At 47.5% G+C, this 18,069-nt stretch overlaps 1 protein-coding gene across 2 annotated transcripts in view; it reads left to right on the plus strand.

The window, feature by feature from the left end:
- PLEKHA6 (pleckstrin homology domain containing A6) overlaps positions 1 to 18,069 on the plus strand; it is a 195,816-nt gene that overhangs the window by 163,557 nt on the left and 14,190 nt on the right. For both annotated transcript variants that reach the window (XM_051998561.1, XM_051998562.1), the window contains 10 exons: positions 4,879 to 4,959; positions 6,037 to 6,105; positions 7,913 to 7,993; positions 8,273 to 8,422; positions 9,525 to 9,620; positions 12,206 to 12,317; positions 12,899 to 13,038; positions 14,581 to 14,730; positions 15,957 to 16,086; positions 16,712 to 16,818. In XM_051998561.1, the coding sequence (XP_051854521.1) occupies positions 4,879 to 4,959; positions 6,037 to 6,105; positions 7,913 to 7,993; positions 8,273 to 8,422; positions 9,525 to 9,620; positions 12,206 to 12,317; positions 12,899 to 13,038; positions 14,581 to 14,730; positions 15,957 to 16,086; positions 16,712 to 16,818 (1,116 nt within the window). The remainder of the gene's footprint in view (positions 1 to 4,878; positions 4,960 to 6,036; positions 6,106 to 7,912; positions 7,994 to 8,272; positions 8,423 to 9,524; positions 9,621 to 12,205; positions 12,318 to 12,898; positions 13,039 to 14,580; positions 14,731 to 15,956; positions 16,087 to 16,711; positions 16,819 to 18,069) is intronic.

The raw sequence follows: 18,069 nt of genomic DNA on the forward strand, positions 1-18,069 counted from the left end.
AGGACAACATGAATAATGAATACCACCTCCTGTTTTATATCACCCAGCCCCAGACCAGCCCCAGAAGGCAGATGGGAATTTGTATTTTTCCAGGAGAAGAGAAGGGAGCAGCTGTAGCTGAGCTTTAGCCGAGCCATGTGCCCAGCTTGCCCCAGCGATGTTCATCCCTCCGTGCCCTAGCTCCAGGGGCAAGGCAGAATTGCAGTGACAGCAGATTTCCCTTCCTATTGTCCGGAGAGGGTCAGCTCGGCTTTGTCCCTTCTGTTATGCTTCAGTCAGATTTTCAAAAAGCACGAACTGTAGCTGGTTTTCCCAAGTTGGAAAGGTCTAGAGTAAGGAGACCAGCCAGGCAAAGTTCATCGCATAATAGGTGACCCCCAGACAATGACCGCCTTTGACTGTGGCCACTCCTAAAGGCCACCTGCTACAGTTCGTGGAGCTTCGGTCCCTAGGGCAACACTGACTTAAATCTCGGATCTTTAAAATATCCCAGGAAGGGTGAACTCTGTCCTACGTCAGCTGAGGGCCATCAAAATCAAGCCCCTTGTTTTGGGCCAAGCTTAGCAGACCAAGGTCCTGACTCCCTACCTTTTGTGGCTGAGGAGGTAATAAGACCCACTCTTCTCGTCTTCAGCTCAACTTAACAAATACTGATGGAGCATCTAATGTAGCCAAATACTCCCTCAAAGCCCTTTCTGTTTATTTTATTTTTATTTTTTGGAAGCCTATGCCAGAGGCAGGAAAGCCCTAGTAGGTTTTTCTAGAGATGATGTCAATTTGCTTCACCTCTCTGCTCATCGCTGACTCAGCATTGCCTATCTGCCCTTCAAGGACAGACCTAAAAAAGGGCAGAGAGGAGAATCCCGAGGAGGATTGCTGCTGCTCAGTTATTTTTCAGAAAGCCCATTTGGGGTTTTCTTGGCAGAGATACTGGAGTGTTGGCCACTTCCTTCTCCAGGTCATTTTACAGATGAAGAAACTGAGGCAAACAGAGTGAAGTGACTTGTATAGGGTCACATGGCTATTTAGGATCTGAGGTGGATTAAACTAAGGGAAGAGATGTTTTCCTGAGTACAGTTCCAGCACTCTCTCCATTGAACCACCTAGTTGCCTTTACAAAATTGAAAAGGGGTTGTCTAATCATTTTTCAGTCATGTCCGACTCTTTGTGACCCCATTTGGGGTTTTCTTCGCAGAGACACTGGAGGGGTTTGCCATTTTCTTTTCCAGCTCATTTTACAGATGAGGAAACTGAGGCAGAGTGAAGTGACTTGTCCAGGGTCACACAGCTAATTATTATCTGAGACTGGATTTGAACTGAGGGAGAGTGTTTTCCTAACTATAGTTCCAGCACTTTCTCCATTACCTTTACAAAGTTGAAAAGGGGTTTTCAAGTCAATAATTTATTTATTGTGTCTACAATGTGCCAAGCATGGTGCTAAGCACTAGAAATGCACAGAAAAGTGAAAATTGTTCCTGCCCTCATGGAGTTTACATTCTAGCGAAGGAGACAACATTCAAACAATTAAGTATGATATAGAAAGACTAAATTAGAGTTCATCTCAGAGAAAGCTCTAGAATTAAGGGGGATCGGGAAAATCTGCTTGAAAAAGATGGAATTTTGTTGAGACTTAAAGGTTTTTTCTTGAAACTTGAAGGTGGATGATGGAGGAAGTTCTTCTACAATAAAATCTCAGAACCCTCAAGTGTGGATGTGCATTTAATTTGTGCCCATCTTGGGGTCAGGCACTGTGGGGCTGAAGAAGACTTAGTCCTTTCCCCCAGAGGCTCACATTGCTATTTTCACATCAAGGGAGGGAGCTGGGCATTGGCCAAAACATTTTCTCTTTCCTGACTTGCTTCCTCATTTGTAAAATATAGATCTGAGATCCTCAGAATTTTTGGTTTTAGGACCCTTTTATGCTTTTAAAAATGATAAAGTTTGTTTATCTGGGTTATATCACTGCATTAGAAATCAAAACACCTTCGAATGATTACAAAAGTAGTTTTGTCCTTGTGGACACCCTTAAAGAGTTAGGTAAATCCCTAAACCAAACTTTGATTACAACTAGACTAACTAGCTGATTTCTCCAAGTGCTTTCCCAGCTTTAAATCTTTGAGTCACCTGGAGAGACTCCCCTGGCTTCCATTCCCTGATCCCAGCCCCAGGATGCTAAACCTGCTTGGGATTCTGCAAGGAGAGAGTTACGCCCCTTCCTGCAGTATTTCCTGTCCTAGGACAACCTGGATGCTTCTCAGAAACTGACTTTTCACATGGCTGCCCTACAGATGAGATAATCATTTAGAATAATGCTTCGCATTCCCTGTTATTTCCCAAACTCCATCAATCAACGAGTATGTTTGGAACACTTACTCTATTTACAAGGCATTGTGTTGGCTAGCACAGATATAATGGAGGAAATAATAAATCAGGGCTTAGAAGACCTGGATTCTAGTCACAGCTCTGCTGCTGTGAAAGTCTCATAAGCTCTGTGGGTCTCAGTTTCCTCATCTGTAAAATGAGGAGCTGGGACTAGATGACTCCTCATGTTTCTTCCAGGTTTGGATCTCGTGATCTCTTTTTCTCACCTCATTTGCCCCTTACATCATCCTTAAAGGACTAAGAGGGCCAAAGAGGATCTCCCTCAGGAGGGGGAAAGGGATCCAAAGAGCCTGTGAATTGAATAATAGGCACAGAGAACCTGGGCCAGAACGCCTCAGTCTCTGGACACTCATTCCAACACCCATCCAATATCTTTCCTTCAGCTCCAATCTCCTTCTCCTCAGGAGGAGAAGTGAGATGGACAGATGCCTGGAAGCAGATACACCGGGTGTCTCTGAAGCTATTTGTCCTCCCTTCCTTTCCCTTGTATACATATTTATATGTGTGTTCACATTATGGGTGCTTAATAAAAGCCTGCTCATTTCTGACTTGATCTAGCTGGAAGAGAAGAATCAGAACATCTTTAATTGGATTGATGCATTGACAGGAGGGCAATGAGATGGAGTGATGGATAGAGGACCGGACGCTATCTTTTTAGGAAGACTCATCTTCATAAGTTCAAATCTGACTTCAGACACGTAGTAGTTCTGTGGCCCTAAGCGAGTCATTGTCCTCATTCCTCACCTGTAAAATGAACTGGAGAAGGAAATGGCAAAACAGTCCAGAATCTGCCAAGAAAACCCCAGCTGGGGCCACAAATCATCAGCCGTAACTAAAAAATTACTTTTGTCCCTTACTTCTAAAATCACTTACTTCCTGCACTTTCCCACAAACACATCTGGCCAGGGAAGGCAAGGGGCAGAGTTGAGTGAAAAGACTTACGTGAGGTATGTTAGTAGGGCCATTATTAGCAGATCTTGGAGAAAAGAAGGAAGCTCCAAAGCTAAGGTTTTTAAGACTAGGACAAACATTTGTCTCCACATTTCTGCCTGCTCAGCTGACAGGCAAATACAACTCCTCCAGACTCTGGAATGGGGACTAAGGACCACATGTGTGTTAAAGGGTGTGCGAAGGGGAGACATAAATCTCCAGGAGGACTTCTCCATGACTACAGTCTCGCCACCAGCCCCGGCTACGTGATCCCATGGAAAGAACATTGCATTTGGAGTCAGGACCTGGGCTCAAAGCCCAGCTTGGCCACGAGCTAGTTGTGTGACCTTCTGAAAATCTCCTCACCTGCCTCTCCTAACCTGCCTACGCCCAAGCTGCCTCCCAGACCTGCTTCCCTCCTCCCTGCCTAAAAACCTCCCTAAAAAACTCCTTTGTCTTTTGCTGTCTTCTCCTTTGGAATGATTGCGTTAAAGGGACACAGTCAAGGATATTTCCTGATTTGTCATCTGATGTTCCTGCTCTGCAGACATACAGACCACTAAAAAAAAAAATTCGGCAAGTTTTCCCCTGTTGTGTCCTTGATGCTCCTGAAATTTAGAAATCCAGTAGGTAAAAAAATCAAGAGTCCTGCCTTCAGTTTCTTCCTAACCAGAGAATGCCGTTTAATTGCGGACTCATTCCCCGGTCCTGTTCCGTGTTGTTTTATGTCTCCTCACGCTCTGTCGTGACACGGCAGGCCATCCGGATGACCCTCCACGGCCCAAGCCGAATTTCCACCGGCTCTGTTGTCCCTTTAACAAAGCTTGCTTGGTTCAGCCTCCTTATTTGCTCTGCAGCCTCATCCAAGCTCTCCCTGGATGCGACAGTAACAGCCCAGCTCTGGAAACTGCAATTAGCAATCTCATTTTACCGTAGAGCCAGCGAAGGTGGGTTGGGATGGGGAGAGCAAGCTCCGGCACCTGCTGGTGGAAGGGCTGCCTGCCCAGCGGGGCTTTGGTTTCTGGCTCTCCCCTTTTTGAGTTAGTTCAAATTTCAGGAGAGCAGCCGTGTCAGCAGCGAGCCTGCTCGGGCCTCGGTCACCTCGCAGAGCCTGCCTCTTGTGTCCTTGGAAGTGAGCAGCGTGGGGACAGGAGCAGGGGAGGGAACGCGGCTTGGGGGACTCCCGACAGCGGCAGAGATGTCTGCGGGCTGGGCTTGTTGTTGTGTTGTTTGTTTGTTAAACCTTTGTCTGCACAGGTACGGTAGCCTCCTCCGTATAGCCCCTATCGTAGGGTAGTGTGATGTGTCTTGGAAGGCAAATTTCAGAAAGAGAAACTAAAAGAGAAGAAAAGTACAGCTGAATCCCAGCAGAGGCGGCTAGGTGTCCGGAGGGAAAGCTTGCCGCTGTTCCCTACACCGAACCTAAGGCCACGTCCAGTGGCGGAGGTTGGGGAACATGGCAGCGAGAAGGGGTGTGTGTGTGTGTGTGTGTGTGTGTGTGTGTGTGTGTGTGCTCGCGCTTGGGTGCTTGTCTGTCTGAACTGTCCCTTCCTCCCTTTGCTGCAGATGAATGAGAGCGAGACTCTCATCAGTATGGTGAACCGAATGGTGGAAAATTCTTCCCCCAGGGCCCAGCTATTCATGCAAGTAAGACCCCTGCCTGGCAGCGCTCACCGCTAATGTCATTTCAGCTGCTTGTGCATGGTAGAACCAACCCATCCAGGACCTGGGGCTCCACCTGCCCCATGCGCCTGCCTCCCCAGCGTCATCTCCATCGAAACGCGCTCGGCCCAGCTCCCCTTTGCCAGCACCGCCCGGCTCTGGAGCTCTTCACTCCCATGGGGAACTTCAGAGCCCTTTGTCACTCCATCCAAGCCATCCATGCGGCACCCGGCCAGCGCCACATCTCATGCTGCCCCGGGATCATCAGTGCTCGGGGGTGGGAGACACTGTGGTTGCCCAGAGCTCCTGTCTGAAAAGTCTGTCCCGTTCTTGACAAGAGCAGATTGGGAGAAGGGTTTGCATAGAAGAATTGGAGCCATCCCAGGGCCAGGAACTTAGGGGAGCGATATGGCCTCCTCGCCAGGTGGGACATCCCAGCCGCAGGGCTCTCGTCATTCTGGCTGAGCTCTGCCTAGCAGAACTGGCTCGTGAACGTTCCCATCCTCCGTGGCTACTTTTACTCGCTGCAGAAGAAGCGCCCCCTCCCCAAACAATCAGTTTACAGTCCCTGCTGCCACCCTAGGGAATCATTCAAAGTCACACTGCTCTAATTTCCTTCCATCTCAGCACTGTAGTGGACCTCGCAAAGTAGGGGGCAGGTTATTACAGGGGGAGGATCCAGAAGGTGAATTTAACATCTCCAAGTCATCCCTAAAATCCGCCTGACTTCAGAGGAGAAGAGGCAGAGGTATCCCCCTCTCAGGGATGGGGACTGAGACACAGACTAAGAGGCAGGGGCACCCCCTCTCTCAGGGATGGGGACTCGGGTACAAAGTGAGAAAGAGGCAAGGATATCCCCCATCTCAGGAATGGGGACTCAGATTTCTCAGCCCTTCAGCTAGTAGCACAGACCCTGGCTCCAACCCAGATTTTGGAACCAAACTCAAAGATGCTGATGGAAGTTGACCTTGAACAACAGCTGGATGAAAGCTGGGAGGTCAGCATCCCCACCATCTCTCGCATTATCATCTCTGCCATAGTAACCGACTTTCTCTCCAACAGGTTCCTTCTTACTCCGAGGTGTTCCGGGATGGCCTCCACACCTACAAGTTAAACGAGCAAGATACCGATGTAAGAGCAGCTCTCCCCGCTTCTTCTATCCAGTCCAAGCTCTTCCTGCTGTCGTTCCTCATCCGCCCTCTCCTCCATGGAGGTTCTCTCCCATCCATCTCTCTTCCTATTGGTTTTCCATCCATTTGACTCACACACTTTGTCCAAACCAGCTGCCCCCTTTTTCTTACTGCCCTCCTATTCCTGTTTGCGTGGAGACCTCCCCCAGGCTTGGATCCCATCACAGGTGGAAGAGAGGCTTATCCTCAGCCCCCTGGCTCTCCCCAACTGTGGGATGTGGCTTAGAGTTAGGGAAAGTGAGAGAAAAAATCAATTAGCCGGGATTTATTGGCCACTTATTCTGTAGTTCCTGCTTTCAAAGGGCTTACAGTCTTCCAGGAGTGTGGTTCAGTGAAAGAGCAATGACTCTGAAGCCAGAGGACCTGAGCTTAAACCTTTGATACTTCCTACCTGTGTGATCTCAGATGAGGAGTCAGTTAACTTCCCAGGACCTCAGTTTCTTCATTTGTAACTTGAGAGTGATAGGCTAGGATAGAAATGAGAGGCTTGGACTAGATGGTCACTGAGGTCCTGTACAGCTCTAGAAATAGACCCTCTGATCCTAGTAGGGAAGATAATGCTTCAGACATGGAAATATAAATTGCCCTCTAATAGAAGAGGCAGCTAGGGATGCAATAGAGAGAATAGCAGGCTTAGAGTTAGGAAGCTTTGGATTTTAATTCAGCTTCAGTTACTTGCTAACGTATGACCCTGGACAATTCATTTACCTGTCTACCTGACTTTCTTAATCTGTAAATTCAGCATTGAGGCCTAGAGAAATCAGGAGACTTAAGTTTAAATTCTGTTATTGAGATTTCCTAGCATTATCGTTCTGAGCAAGATGTAACTGCCCAAAGCCTCAGTTTACTTATCTGTAAAATGAAAATAATATGCTTATAATGCTTATCTTGGAGGATTATAAGGAAAGTTCTTCAGAAACCTTCAAGTCCTGTATGAATGTGGGTTATTATTGAAAGAAAAGAGTAACACAGAGAACCTAGTCTTAATTTAGTAGCCTCTTCATTGTTTTGTGATCCCAAAGATCCTGAGTCCCAGTGATTGTAATGTTACAATATCTGATTACAATCATACAAAGGAGGTAGTGAAATCCGGACCTATACAATGATTAATTAGGGGAATTCCTGGTGCAGAAACCACTCTGTTTTAATAGAGATTAGCAATAACAAGAGTTGTATGCTGTTGCTGAGAGCGGGGTGATTTGTTCTTGGTCACACAGCTAATATGTTGTAGAGATAGGACTTCAGTTTGATTCCCAGGCTAGCCCTCTGTGTTCTCCTACTCCTCTATTGCAAGTACTATCCCATTTTACAGATGAAGAAACTGAGCATCAGAGAAGTAAGTTATCCAGGATCACATAGTTAGTGAGAGACATAAATGAGCCATAAACCCAAGCCTTCTTGTTCCAGTTCCATTGCTCTGCCAGTCACTTCAAAATGAGTACCAAGGAAAAGTAGGAGGGATTGCTGGGCACAAAAAATCTCAGTCCCTTGGTATTTAGTTAGTGCCTCCTTTTCCAATGAGATCTTGGGCAGGGTCCCTTCCAAAATGAAGGGACCCATCCCTCAATTTCTCTGTTGCCTAGGTAACTATAGTTTTAGAAAGCCTGGGGTATTGGGGGACACTGTAGATCTCAGCCGGCTGGTGATACCTGGTGAATGAGTCCAGTCAAATCAATTACTTAGACTGCATGATTTAAGTTGCTCATCTTCCTCTTTTCTTCTTCTTCCCTTTTTTCTCTGGACCTCAGAAGCTCCTGGGTAAACTCTGTGAGCAGAACAAGGTGGTGAGGGAACAGGACCGGCTTGTGCAGCAGCTCCGGGCAGAGAAGGTGAGGGTCCTGAAGGTGTCCCAAGGTCAGTGGAATGGGCCAGAGAGTGTGTCCGACAAAGGCTATCGGGGCTGCCATCTCTATCCATCCATAACAGAGGAATGAATGTTTCTATTGTGCCTTTAACTGAGCTCTCATCCACTCAGTGGCCTGGGGAAAGCAAGGCAGGTTTGGAGCTTTCCTTGAGTAAGCTGGTTAAGTCCCTGTGAAACCAGACCACATGTTGCCCTCTGGGGGAATCCGAACCCTTCTCAACAGCCTTCCTCTCCCCATCCTCAGGAGAGCCTAGAGAGTGCTCTGATGGGCACCCACCAGGAGATGGAAATGTTTGGGAGTCAGCCCGCCTATCCTGAGAAGCTACTGCATAAAAAGGAATCCTTGCAGAACCAGCTGATCAACATTCGGGTCGAGTTGTCCCAGGCCACTACGGTAACTGGGGGAGGAGGGGAACTTCAACTCCCAGAAATCTGGCCTTTTAGGAAACCCACCTGTCCTTGGAGGGGAATGATGGACCGGCATCCCCTCCTGGCCTGTGGTGAACATGTTAGCTTATGGAGAGTAAAATAAATAAAATCATCCCTTTTCCCGCTAACCAGATAGACACTGGGACTCACTCTTCCTGAGGTAAAGTGGGGAAGTAGGAGATCTAAGAGGACTTTGTTTCCCTGGCTGTTTTAATGCCTTTATTTCCAATGCTCACAGAGACCAGGAGAGAAGGGGCAGCTCTGCCCATCTTGCTCCATACAGGCAATACAGCCCATCTCCAGTGAGAGATGGAAGGAGGATGATGGAAGAGCCCAGCGGCTCGCACTGAGGAGTTTGGGCTCTCTCACTTCCTGCCTGTAGGGTCTTGGATAAATGACTTCCTCTCTCTCAGCCTCAATTCCCTTATCTGTAAAATGAGGGGGTTTGGCTTTCTAGGTGAACTTACTCCTCCTTCCCCCACCTTGGACGAGTCAGTAACCCCAGGGAAGGAAGCCTCCTCCTGGCTGGGACACAATTTACTAACAGGCTCTGGTCTTTGTTGCCTTCTCCCTGCTTAAGTTCCTTTGCTTTCCAGCCAGCTGGAATGATCTGGTCTTCGATGGGGGAGGACATAGAATTAACCTCCTCCTGCCCATCCACGCGCTTGGGCTGATGGAGAGTTTTGATTTTTACTTTAAAGCTCTTATTTCTGACTAATATCCTCTGGTGAGAGAGGGATAATTTCTGTTCTGGTTCTGTTTCTAGAGGCTGTATATACAGGGGGAGCGGGGAAGGGGAAGGAGCAAGTATTCTCCTACCTCCCACCATGATCTAACCAGCACTAAGATTTCTGTTTCCTGGGCCATTTTTCTTTTTGCTCTCCATGTGCCTCCAAGCACTTTCCATGCTCAATGTGGGCATCCCAACTGGGAAAACACCCCCAAGCTTTTCATCTTCACCTCCACCTCTGGACCACCTGGCTCCTGCTTCCCGGGACTTGGGGGGGAAGGGGAACTGCTTGGTGACGAGGCTTTCTCAGCTGTCCTCCCCTCCCCACTTGCTACAGGCTTTGACTAACAGCACGATAGAGTATGAAACTCTAGAGGGGGAGGTCTCTGCCCTGCATGATGATCTTTGGGAGCAGCTCAATTTGGACAACCAGGTGAGCAGGGCCCTAGGAGAGGGGGAGGGCCCCTTCAATCCAGGGCAATAGGGACGTTGTCAGCTTTCTCACTTGCCTTAAAGCCCAGGAGGGTTAAGGAGGCAAAAGAGAAAAAGCTAAAAGATAAAGATTGCATTAGACTTCAAGTCTTAGGGACACAATTTGGATTGGAGAAAAAAATTCTTGACTATAATGTTGTTAGAACACAGGAAGGTAATGGAAGGAACTGTGTCACCTCCTTTTTTGAATTTAAGAATAGAAGAGACATTTATCAGTTTGGTTTCTTTGTAGGTTGGCCTGGAGGCAGGGGATGAATGTGGTGACCTCTGGCATCTGGTTGCTTTGTAGCACTTTCTGTCTTGCACGAAAGCCTACCATTTCCTTAGCTAGCTTTGCAAACCACATTTCTCACCTTCTAACCAAATCTGCCCCTCTCTCCCATCTCTCTCTGGTTCCCCTGGTCTCAATCTCTACCCTTACTGTGGAGCTGATTAATTATGGAAAGAGTGAGTCATGACCTCTTCAGAAGAGGGGGCCTAGAATGCCCTAGTGAGGTACATTGTGAACACTGAAAATAAAAAATAAAAACCAAGGCACAAGCCACTGCTGCATCTAACTCGTGAGATGTTTAAACACGCGGTGGCCCTTGGCTTGGTCACTAGCCCCATAGTCTGGGTGTAACTCTTCTACAAGAAGGAAGGGCCCTCGATTAGAAGTGAGGGGGGGCCTGCGAATGCTTGATCACAGCTTCTCCGTCTGGGTCTCAGCACACTGCCCCTGCCTAGCTCGAAGGGCTGTTGTGAGAAAAGCCCTTTGTTAAATCTTCAAGCACGATAGAAATATCAATTATTAAGTTGGCTCAGAAGCAGCTGGTAGTAGAGTTGATAAAGTGTTAAACCTCAAGTCAGGAAGACTTGAATTCAAATCAGATTTTAGTTGCTACTTAGTTTAGTTTTCTCCTCGGTAAAATAGGGATACTAAGTATACCCACTTTGCAGGATCAAATGAGATATATTTGTAAAGCACTTTATAAATCCTTAAGCACTACAAAGCTATCTATTATGATGAAGACAAAAAACAAAATGCATGTAATCTCCCAGCACTCTTGTAAATATAGGGTCAGGGAAATGTGATCTGCTTTTATTACGAGAGAGGAATGTGGAATAAACTGGAAGTGAAGGTCAGAATATTGCCCATGTGGAACTTGCTCGCTTACAGACAGGGTGACACGATGGGGCTGGCCCTGGATTTTGAGGTCAGAGAACCTGGGTTTGAAAGTAGCGTCTATCACTAAGTTAGATGACGTAGGGTAAGTTATTTCTTTTTTTTGTACCCAAGTTAGTCATGGGGGAGCCAGATAAGGGAATCCTCAGGTTAGATTATGGGGCTAAATACCATGGTCCTAAATCTGGTCTGAGCCCTTTTTTCTTCCCATTTCCTTAGAGTTGAATTGTCTCTCCCAAATAGGTGAGGGGCTCCAAAGGAGTAGACTCCCTAAACAGAATATCTAAGGGCTCAAGCTCCTGGTTACAATTCCCCTTCTTCTCCTGGATAAAGCGCAAAAAGTATAAGTTTTCCCCTCTGGTTATTTTCTTACCCTATCCCAATGGAACTCTGGTTTAGTTTTTTTTTTTTTTAAGTCAAAGTAATTGAACTCTGTCCCTGCACCCCACACTCTCCAATTGTGCTCCACAAGAGGCTGTTATATCGAAGAAATAACTATGGGCAGGGTGACGATCCAGCCAAGAGCCACATTGGAGCCCCTGCCATGAGAGTCAGTCACCAAGCACTTGTTGAGGGATTTCTGTGTGCTGGGCATTGGGCTAAGAGCTGGAGATACAAAGAAAGTCATAGCCAGTCCCTGCCCTCCCTAATACAGGCAAGATGATGTATGAAGAACTATGAACATGCAATATATACAAGGCAGATGGATGGCACAGTGAATAGAGTGCTGGACCTGGAGTCGGGAGGAGCCTTAGACCCTTACTAGCAGTGTGATTCTGGGCAGGTCACTTCCTCAGTTTCCTCATCTGTAAAATGAGCTGGAGAAAGAAATGGCAATTAGGAAAGAAAACCCCATTTGGGATCATAAAGAGTCAGATATCATTAATTGATTAAACAACAATAAGAAATTGTTGGTATACTAGGCAAGTTTTCTGCAGAAGATAGGTTTTAAACTGATTTTTTAAAAGAATTCAGGGAAGTGAGGGGACATTGTGGGAATCACAATCAGTACAAAGACATGAAATAAAAAAAAATTAAACTTTGTGTGCAAGGAAAAATAAGAAGTCCAATGAGGTTGGACCTTGGGAGTAAATGGACAGGAATAAAGTATAAGAAAATTGGAGATTATGAAGAAATGTAAATATCAAATGGAAAATTTAGTATTTGTTCCTGGAGAATCAGAAAGTTCCTGCTACTCCAGTTCTAGGCTTAGGGACTGAAAGGAGAAGACGGTAAAAGGGATCTTAAGTAGAGAGATGAATAACTGGAGGATGGGGCTGGAGGGCTGAGGAAGGACAGAGAAGGTTGGATGAGGAAGACTCAGAGCTGGTTCCCTGCCTTTACGCCTGTGGCTTTTTCAGAATGATGTCCTTAACCGGCAAATCCAGAAGGAGATCTGGAGGATCCAGGATGTGATGGAGGGCCTTCGGAAGAATAACCCATCTCGGGGCACAGATACTGCCAAGCACCGAGGTGGGCACTCATCCCCTTCTGCCTGGCCTTGCCCGTTTGGTGTCTTAAACCTCCACAAGGCCTGACTCTAATCCCAGACATCCCCCGGCTTGAGCATCATCTTTACGGTGGCCATGACTTCCTGCCCTGCAAAGGGCCTCCTGGGCATTTGGGACCAGAGCCTTCTAAGTGGGCTGGAGCGATCCCCATTTCCCTAGAGTTGAATAATCTCTCCCAAATAAGGGAGGGGCACTCCAGAGAGAGAGAATATCTAAGGGCTCAAGCTCCTGGTTATAATTCCCCTTCTCCTTGATAAAGTGCAAAAAAGTATTACGTTTTCCCCTCTGGTTATTTTCGTACCCTATCCCAGTGGAACTCTAGTTTAGTTTTTTTTTTTTTTTAAGTCATCCCTGGGACACCACTGTTCTCTCTGTGAGCCTAATGCACTCTATTGACCTTTCCACTAGTCTTGAATTATTTGTTAGAAGAGACAGACGAGCCTATCTCTTTAACTATCCCAAGCACCGGCTTTGGGCCCTATGTCCAGCCTTTTTGTACCAGCCCCACCAACTCTTATCTTTCTCCTCTTCTCTTCTCCCAAGGAGGGCTCGGCCCTTCAGCCACCTTCAGTTCCAATAGCCCTGCAAGCCCCCTCAGCTCAGCCAGCCTCACCAGCCCCCTGAGCCCGTTCTCCATGGTTTCTGGCTCCCAGGGGTCTCCCACTAAGCCTGGGCCTCATGAGGTAAGGAAAAAAAAAGGATGGAATCCCAGATTTCGGGAGGGAAGGAGGAGGGAGAAGAGGAAATCTTCAGGCTGCATAAATTACCCATCTATTCTAATTCCTCTAGAGCACTGACTTATTCCTTTCCAGTTGTCTCTCCTTGCCACACTCTCCGCATCCCACTGTGTCCTTTCCTCTATATTTCCCCTTCACCTTTTTTCTTCACCCTCACTCAGATCCCTTCCTAGGGAGAGCCCTTTCCTGATGGCTTTGAGCTCAGGGGTACTCCTGAGTGCTAACTTGAGAAGGAAAGCATGCTGGTACCTTGGTACCTTGACCAGTATTGGGGGCCAGAGCTTCTGAGCATGAGAGGGTCTAGGAGACCGTGATGTGATAAGTCAGTGCCTTCTTCGCCTGCTTTGACATTCTTCAGTTGCCTTCTTTGGCGTCTGCTGGTCACTGGAGGCTTACGAAGCAATAAAATACTCTTGGGGCAATTGAAAGATGAAGATTACAACACAAGAAGCAATTAGAGAACAGTATAAGGAGGGACATAAAGAAGTATAAGGCTGCATGTGCATGTTTGGGAGGGAGACGAGGGGAGAGATCTCTCTGGACAGGAGATGTCGTAGAAGGTTTCGTGGAGGAGATGGCCAGGCAGGATTTGGAAGGGCCAAGGAGCAAAGGGAAGGTGTTCCACGTGGGCTCAGCAGCTCAGAGACGGCAATGAGGATGAGGCACCCACGGAACAGTGCCGGGCTTACCTTACACCTCTCTGTGGCTTACCTGGCCAGGTCACTTAGACTCTGAGTAACATGATGGATCCCTGTCTCCCCTGGAGTCATTTAAGGATCTGAAACGATACTTTTATATGAAAGTCTTTGCAGACCATAAAATACTATCTAAATATTATTTTGTGGAGAAGTCACGAGGGAAAAGCCTGGAGGGATACAGCGGCACCAGATAGAAAGCTGTGACTACTAGAGGGGGAGTTTTAGCTTTGTTAGTATTCCAGGACTTGCCAAAAGTGATCATGGTCCGGTTTTTTTGTTAGAAGCTTGTTGTGGAGAGTGAGTAGTGACCTGGGAGGAGGCTTGGGCATTAATTCTAGCTCTGCTACTTTGGGCAAATCCTTTTAACTTCCATGCGCCTCAGTTTCCTGACTAGTTGAACAAGTGGGTATCTAAGGTCCCTTTTGGGACAGCTAAGTGGTACAACAGAAAGAGCACCAGACCTAGAGTCAGAAAGATGAATCTCCCTGAATTCAAATCCAGCCTCAGACATTTCCCAGCTGTGTGATCCTAGGCAAGACACTTAACTCTGTTTGCCTCAGTTTCCTCATTTGTCAAAATGAGCTGGAGAAGGAAATGGCAAACCATTCCAGTATCTTTGCCAAAAACCCCAAAGGGGCCACGAAGAGTCAGATATGAATGGTTCACACTAAGAACAAGGTTCCTTTTCGAGCTAACATTCTACAGTTCCGTGGTTCCACTAACACTCTCTTCTGTCCTCTTCTCAGCGGCTGTTCTTGCTCATAACACTCTGGCTTCCTCTCTGCCTCAGGAACCCGGCCCTCCTCGGCCTCCCCTCCCCAAAGCGTATGTCCCCCTGGAGTCTCCTCCAACAGTCCCTCCGCTCCCTAGTGAAAGCCGCTTCTGGCCGCACCCCAACTCTCCCTCATGGCACCGAAGTGGCGAGACAGCCAGGGGCCAGGTACCCACTCTCTGCAGGGGAAAGGGAAGGGGGTGCAAACGGGGAAAGGAATCAGGGTGAGGGTGGACAAGGCAATAGAAAAGGGAGTTGCTTTTTTGCTCCCTTTTTATTCTAACTGTCCTACAGCTCCAATTTGGGGGGGCTTCCTGCCCAGGTGAATCTGTGCACAACCCTCTCTAGGGTGAGGAGAGAGACAGGCCAGAGAACTCAGGTCCCTGTTCCCCTTTGTCCTCTCTGGACAGGATGGAACATGAGCTCTCTCCTGCATCTCCTCCTACCTCGCCCTCAGTTTGAAGCCCAAAGACACCCAAGGATGGTGGTATTGTACCACTGGCTGGTAGACAGCCATTGGAGAAAGGACAACTCCTCCCTAGTGCTACCATCCCATTCTTAGCCCATTCCTAGACTGCCTCAGTTCCCATACTTTTCCTCTCAGTCTCTTTTCCATTCTTTCTAATGAAGAATTGCTTGGTCTCTCTCTCCAGGCAATAAGTACTTAAATAATCTTTTTCTCTACCACCCTTTCTAGCTTTCAGTTCTTGCCTGGAACTTCTCTGTCCTCTCCAATTTTCAAAGATATGAAGTGGTTTTGGAGAGATAATACAGTATAATATACTTGAAGTCAGGATACCTAAAGTCTAGTTTCAGCTCTGCCAAATATTATCAGTGTGACATTTGGTAAATTACTTAATCTCTCTGGGCCTCTAATGCCCAAGGTCTTTCCTAGCTCTAAATCTGAAACCCCATTGTCCTTTAAGGAGCTCTGTGTCCATAACCTGAGAGGATTCTGCCCTCCTGGGATCCTGTTAAGGATGCCCCATTGGTGTGTCCATAACCTGAGAGGATTCTGCCCTCCTGGGATCCTGTTAAGGATGCCCCATTGGCCCCTGTTGACTCAGGTTCATGACAGAATCCTGAAAGTTCCTCCCTCACATGTTGGGGTCCCGTACCCCTCAGCCAGGCTCTCCCTGTAACATCATAAATAAGAATGTCAGCCCTGTGCAGAGTGACCGGACAGGTTGGGTTTCAGGCCTGCTGCTGACCGAGAAGTCCCCTAGAAGCCAGAGTCCCCTATTATATCCCAAGATATGCTGGTGGTCCTTGTTTCTTTCCCTGTATGCTCAGTGGGCTTTAAAGGAGATACTGAGAAGAATGGTACTGAATAAGAAGTGCAAGACCTTTATGTCGGCGCTAACTCCCCTAACTCTTCTCTCATCTCTCCCCAGCCAAAGGGAAGCTATGAGCAGAGCAAGAAGGACCCTCACCAGACGTCTCCCCTGGAGGCTCCCAGAGACATCAGTCTCATGCCCACCAGACAAGAACTGGAGGCTGATAAACAGGCAGCTCTCAATAAAGGTAAATCCCATTTACATCATTCCCTGGACTTCTACCCCTGCACCAAGGCAAGGAAGCATTTTGTATCAGAGGGAGTTAGGAGTCAAGATTCCTGGATGTTAATCTTCATGGATTTAAATCTTTTTTTTTTTTTTTACCTGAGGCAATTGGGGTTAAGTGACTTGCCCAGGGTCACACAGCTAGAAAATGTCTGAGGCAGGATTTGAACTCATGTCCTCCTGGCTTCAGGGCTGATGCTCTATCCACTGGGCCATCTAGCTGCCCCAGATTTGAATGATATGTAATATGGTGCAGCCTATATATAGCATCTCTTATCCCAGAGGTGTCAAACTATATCATTTACAGAAGCAGCAGATTAAAATGTAATCAGGAAATGTTTACAAAAGAAATAAAAATACAGCACAGATAATGTTAATTTGTGGTTTTCTAAGTCAGCATGTGGCTGTTTCTATTAGAATTCCACGCCACTTATCATGGTCTTTTGTCTGACCGTTGGTCCTGTGAAAAGGTCCGAGGATGTCCTTGACTCTCTGTTCCCTCTGTCTGCAGGAAATCCTGCTCTCCCCCAGCTCCCTCAGCCAAGCACCTTTCTTTGTTGAATCCTCTCCCTTCTAATTCCTCTTAGTTGGCATCGTGCCCCCTCGGACAAAGTCCCCCACTGATGAGGAGGTAGCACCATCGACGGTGGTGAGGAGGAGTGCCAGTGGGCTTTCCAACGGGTCCCTCTCCCGGGTAAGTACCTGGCCTGGCAGGAGGAGAGGGCTGGAAGAAGGACAAGGAGAGCACAGCTCAAGAACCTTAAGATCAGGAATGTAGAGTTCATTGAGTCCAACCTTCCATTTGACAGATAAGGAAATTGAGGTCAGAGAAGTTAAGTGATCTTTCTCCTTCTATCTCTCTCTGTTTCTCTCTGTCTCTGTTTCTCTCTGTCTCCCTCTCCCTCGCTCCCTTCTTCCCTCTCTCTCTTACTCTGTCTCTGCATCTGTCTCTCTCTTTCCTTCTTCCTTCTTTTCCCTCTCTCCCACCCTTTCTTTCTTTCTTTCTTTCTTTCTTTCTCTCTTTTTCCCTCCCTCTCCTCCATTGTATCTCTTTCCTCTCCTTCTCCCTCTCCCTTTCCCTCTCTTTCTCCCTCCCTCTCCCTCTTTTTCTGTCTCTCTGTCTCTCTCTTCCTCTCTCCCTCCCTCCCTCACTCTCTCTCTTACTTTCTCCTCTCTGCCTCTCTGTCTCTGTCTCTGTCTCTCTCCCTCTCCCTCTTTCTCTGTCTCTGTCTCTCTCCCTCTCCCTCTCTTTCTCCCTCCCTCTCCCTCTTTTTCTGTCTCTCTGTCTCTCTCTTCCTCTCTCCCTCCCTCCCTCACTCTCTCTCTTACTTTCTCCTCTCTGCCTCTCTGTCTCTGTCTCTGTCTCTCTCCCTCTCCCTCTTTTTCTGTCTCTCTGTCTCTCTCTTCCTCTCTCCCTCCCTCCCTCACTCTCTCTCTTACTTTCTCCTCTCTGCCTCTCTCTCTCTGTCTCTGTCTCTGTCTCTCTCCCTCTCCCTCTTTTTCTGTCTCTCTGTCTCTCTCTTCCTCTCTCCCTCCCTCCCTCACTCTCTCTCTTACTTTCTCCTCTCTGCCTCTCTGTCTCTCTGTTTCTCTCTCTGTCTCTCTCTCCCTCTCCCTCTCCCTCCCTCTCCCTCTTTCTCTGTCTCTGTCTCTCTCCTTCTCTCCTTCCTTCCTTCCCTTTCTCCCTCTCTCCTTCCTTCCCTCCCTCCCTCCCTTCATCACTCTCTCATTTTCTCCTCTCTGTCTTTTTTTCTTCCTCTGTCTCTCTCTCTTAGATTAGGAAATTCTTCCTTCTATCAGTCTGAGTCTGTCTCTCTGACATTCCCACCTCTTGATTTTGTCCCCTTCCTTGGGGAGCTCACAGCTTGCCAGGAGCGAGAGGGACTCAGTTGTTCCCCTCAGGGAGCTGCCAGTCTGATGAGGCAGACAGGAAAGCTACATGTGA

Source organism: Antechinus flavipes, chromosome 4 (genome assembly GCF_016432865.1).
Source record: "Antechinus flavipes isolate AdamAnt ecotype Samford, QLD, Australia chromosome 4, AdamAnt_v2, whole genome shotgun sequence".
NCBI classification, from domain to species: domain Eukaryota; kingdom Metazoa; phylum Chordata; class Mammalia; order Dasyuromorphia; family Dasyuridae; genus Antechinus; species Antechinus flavipes.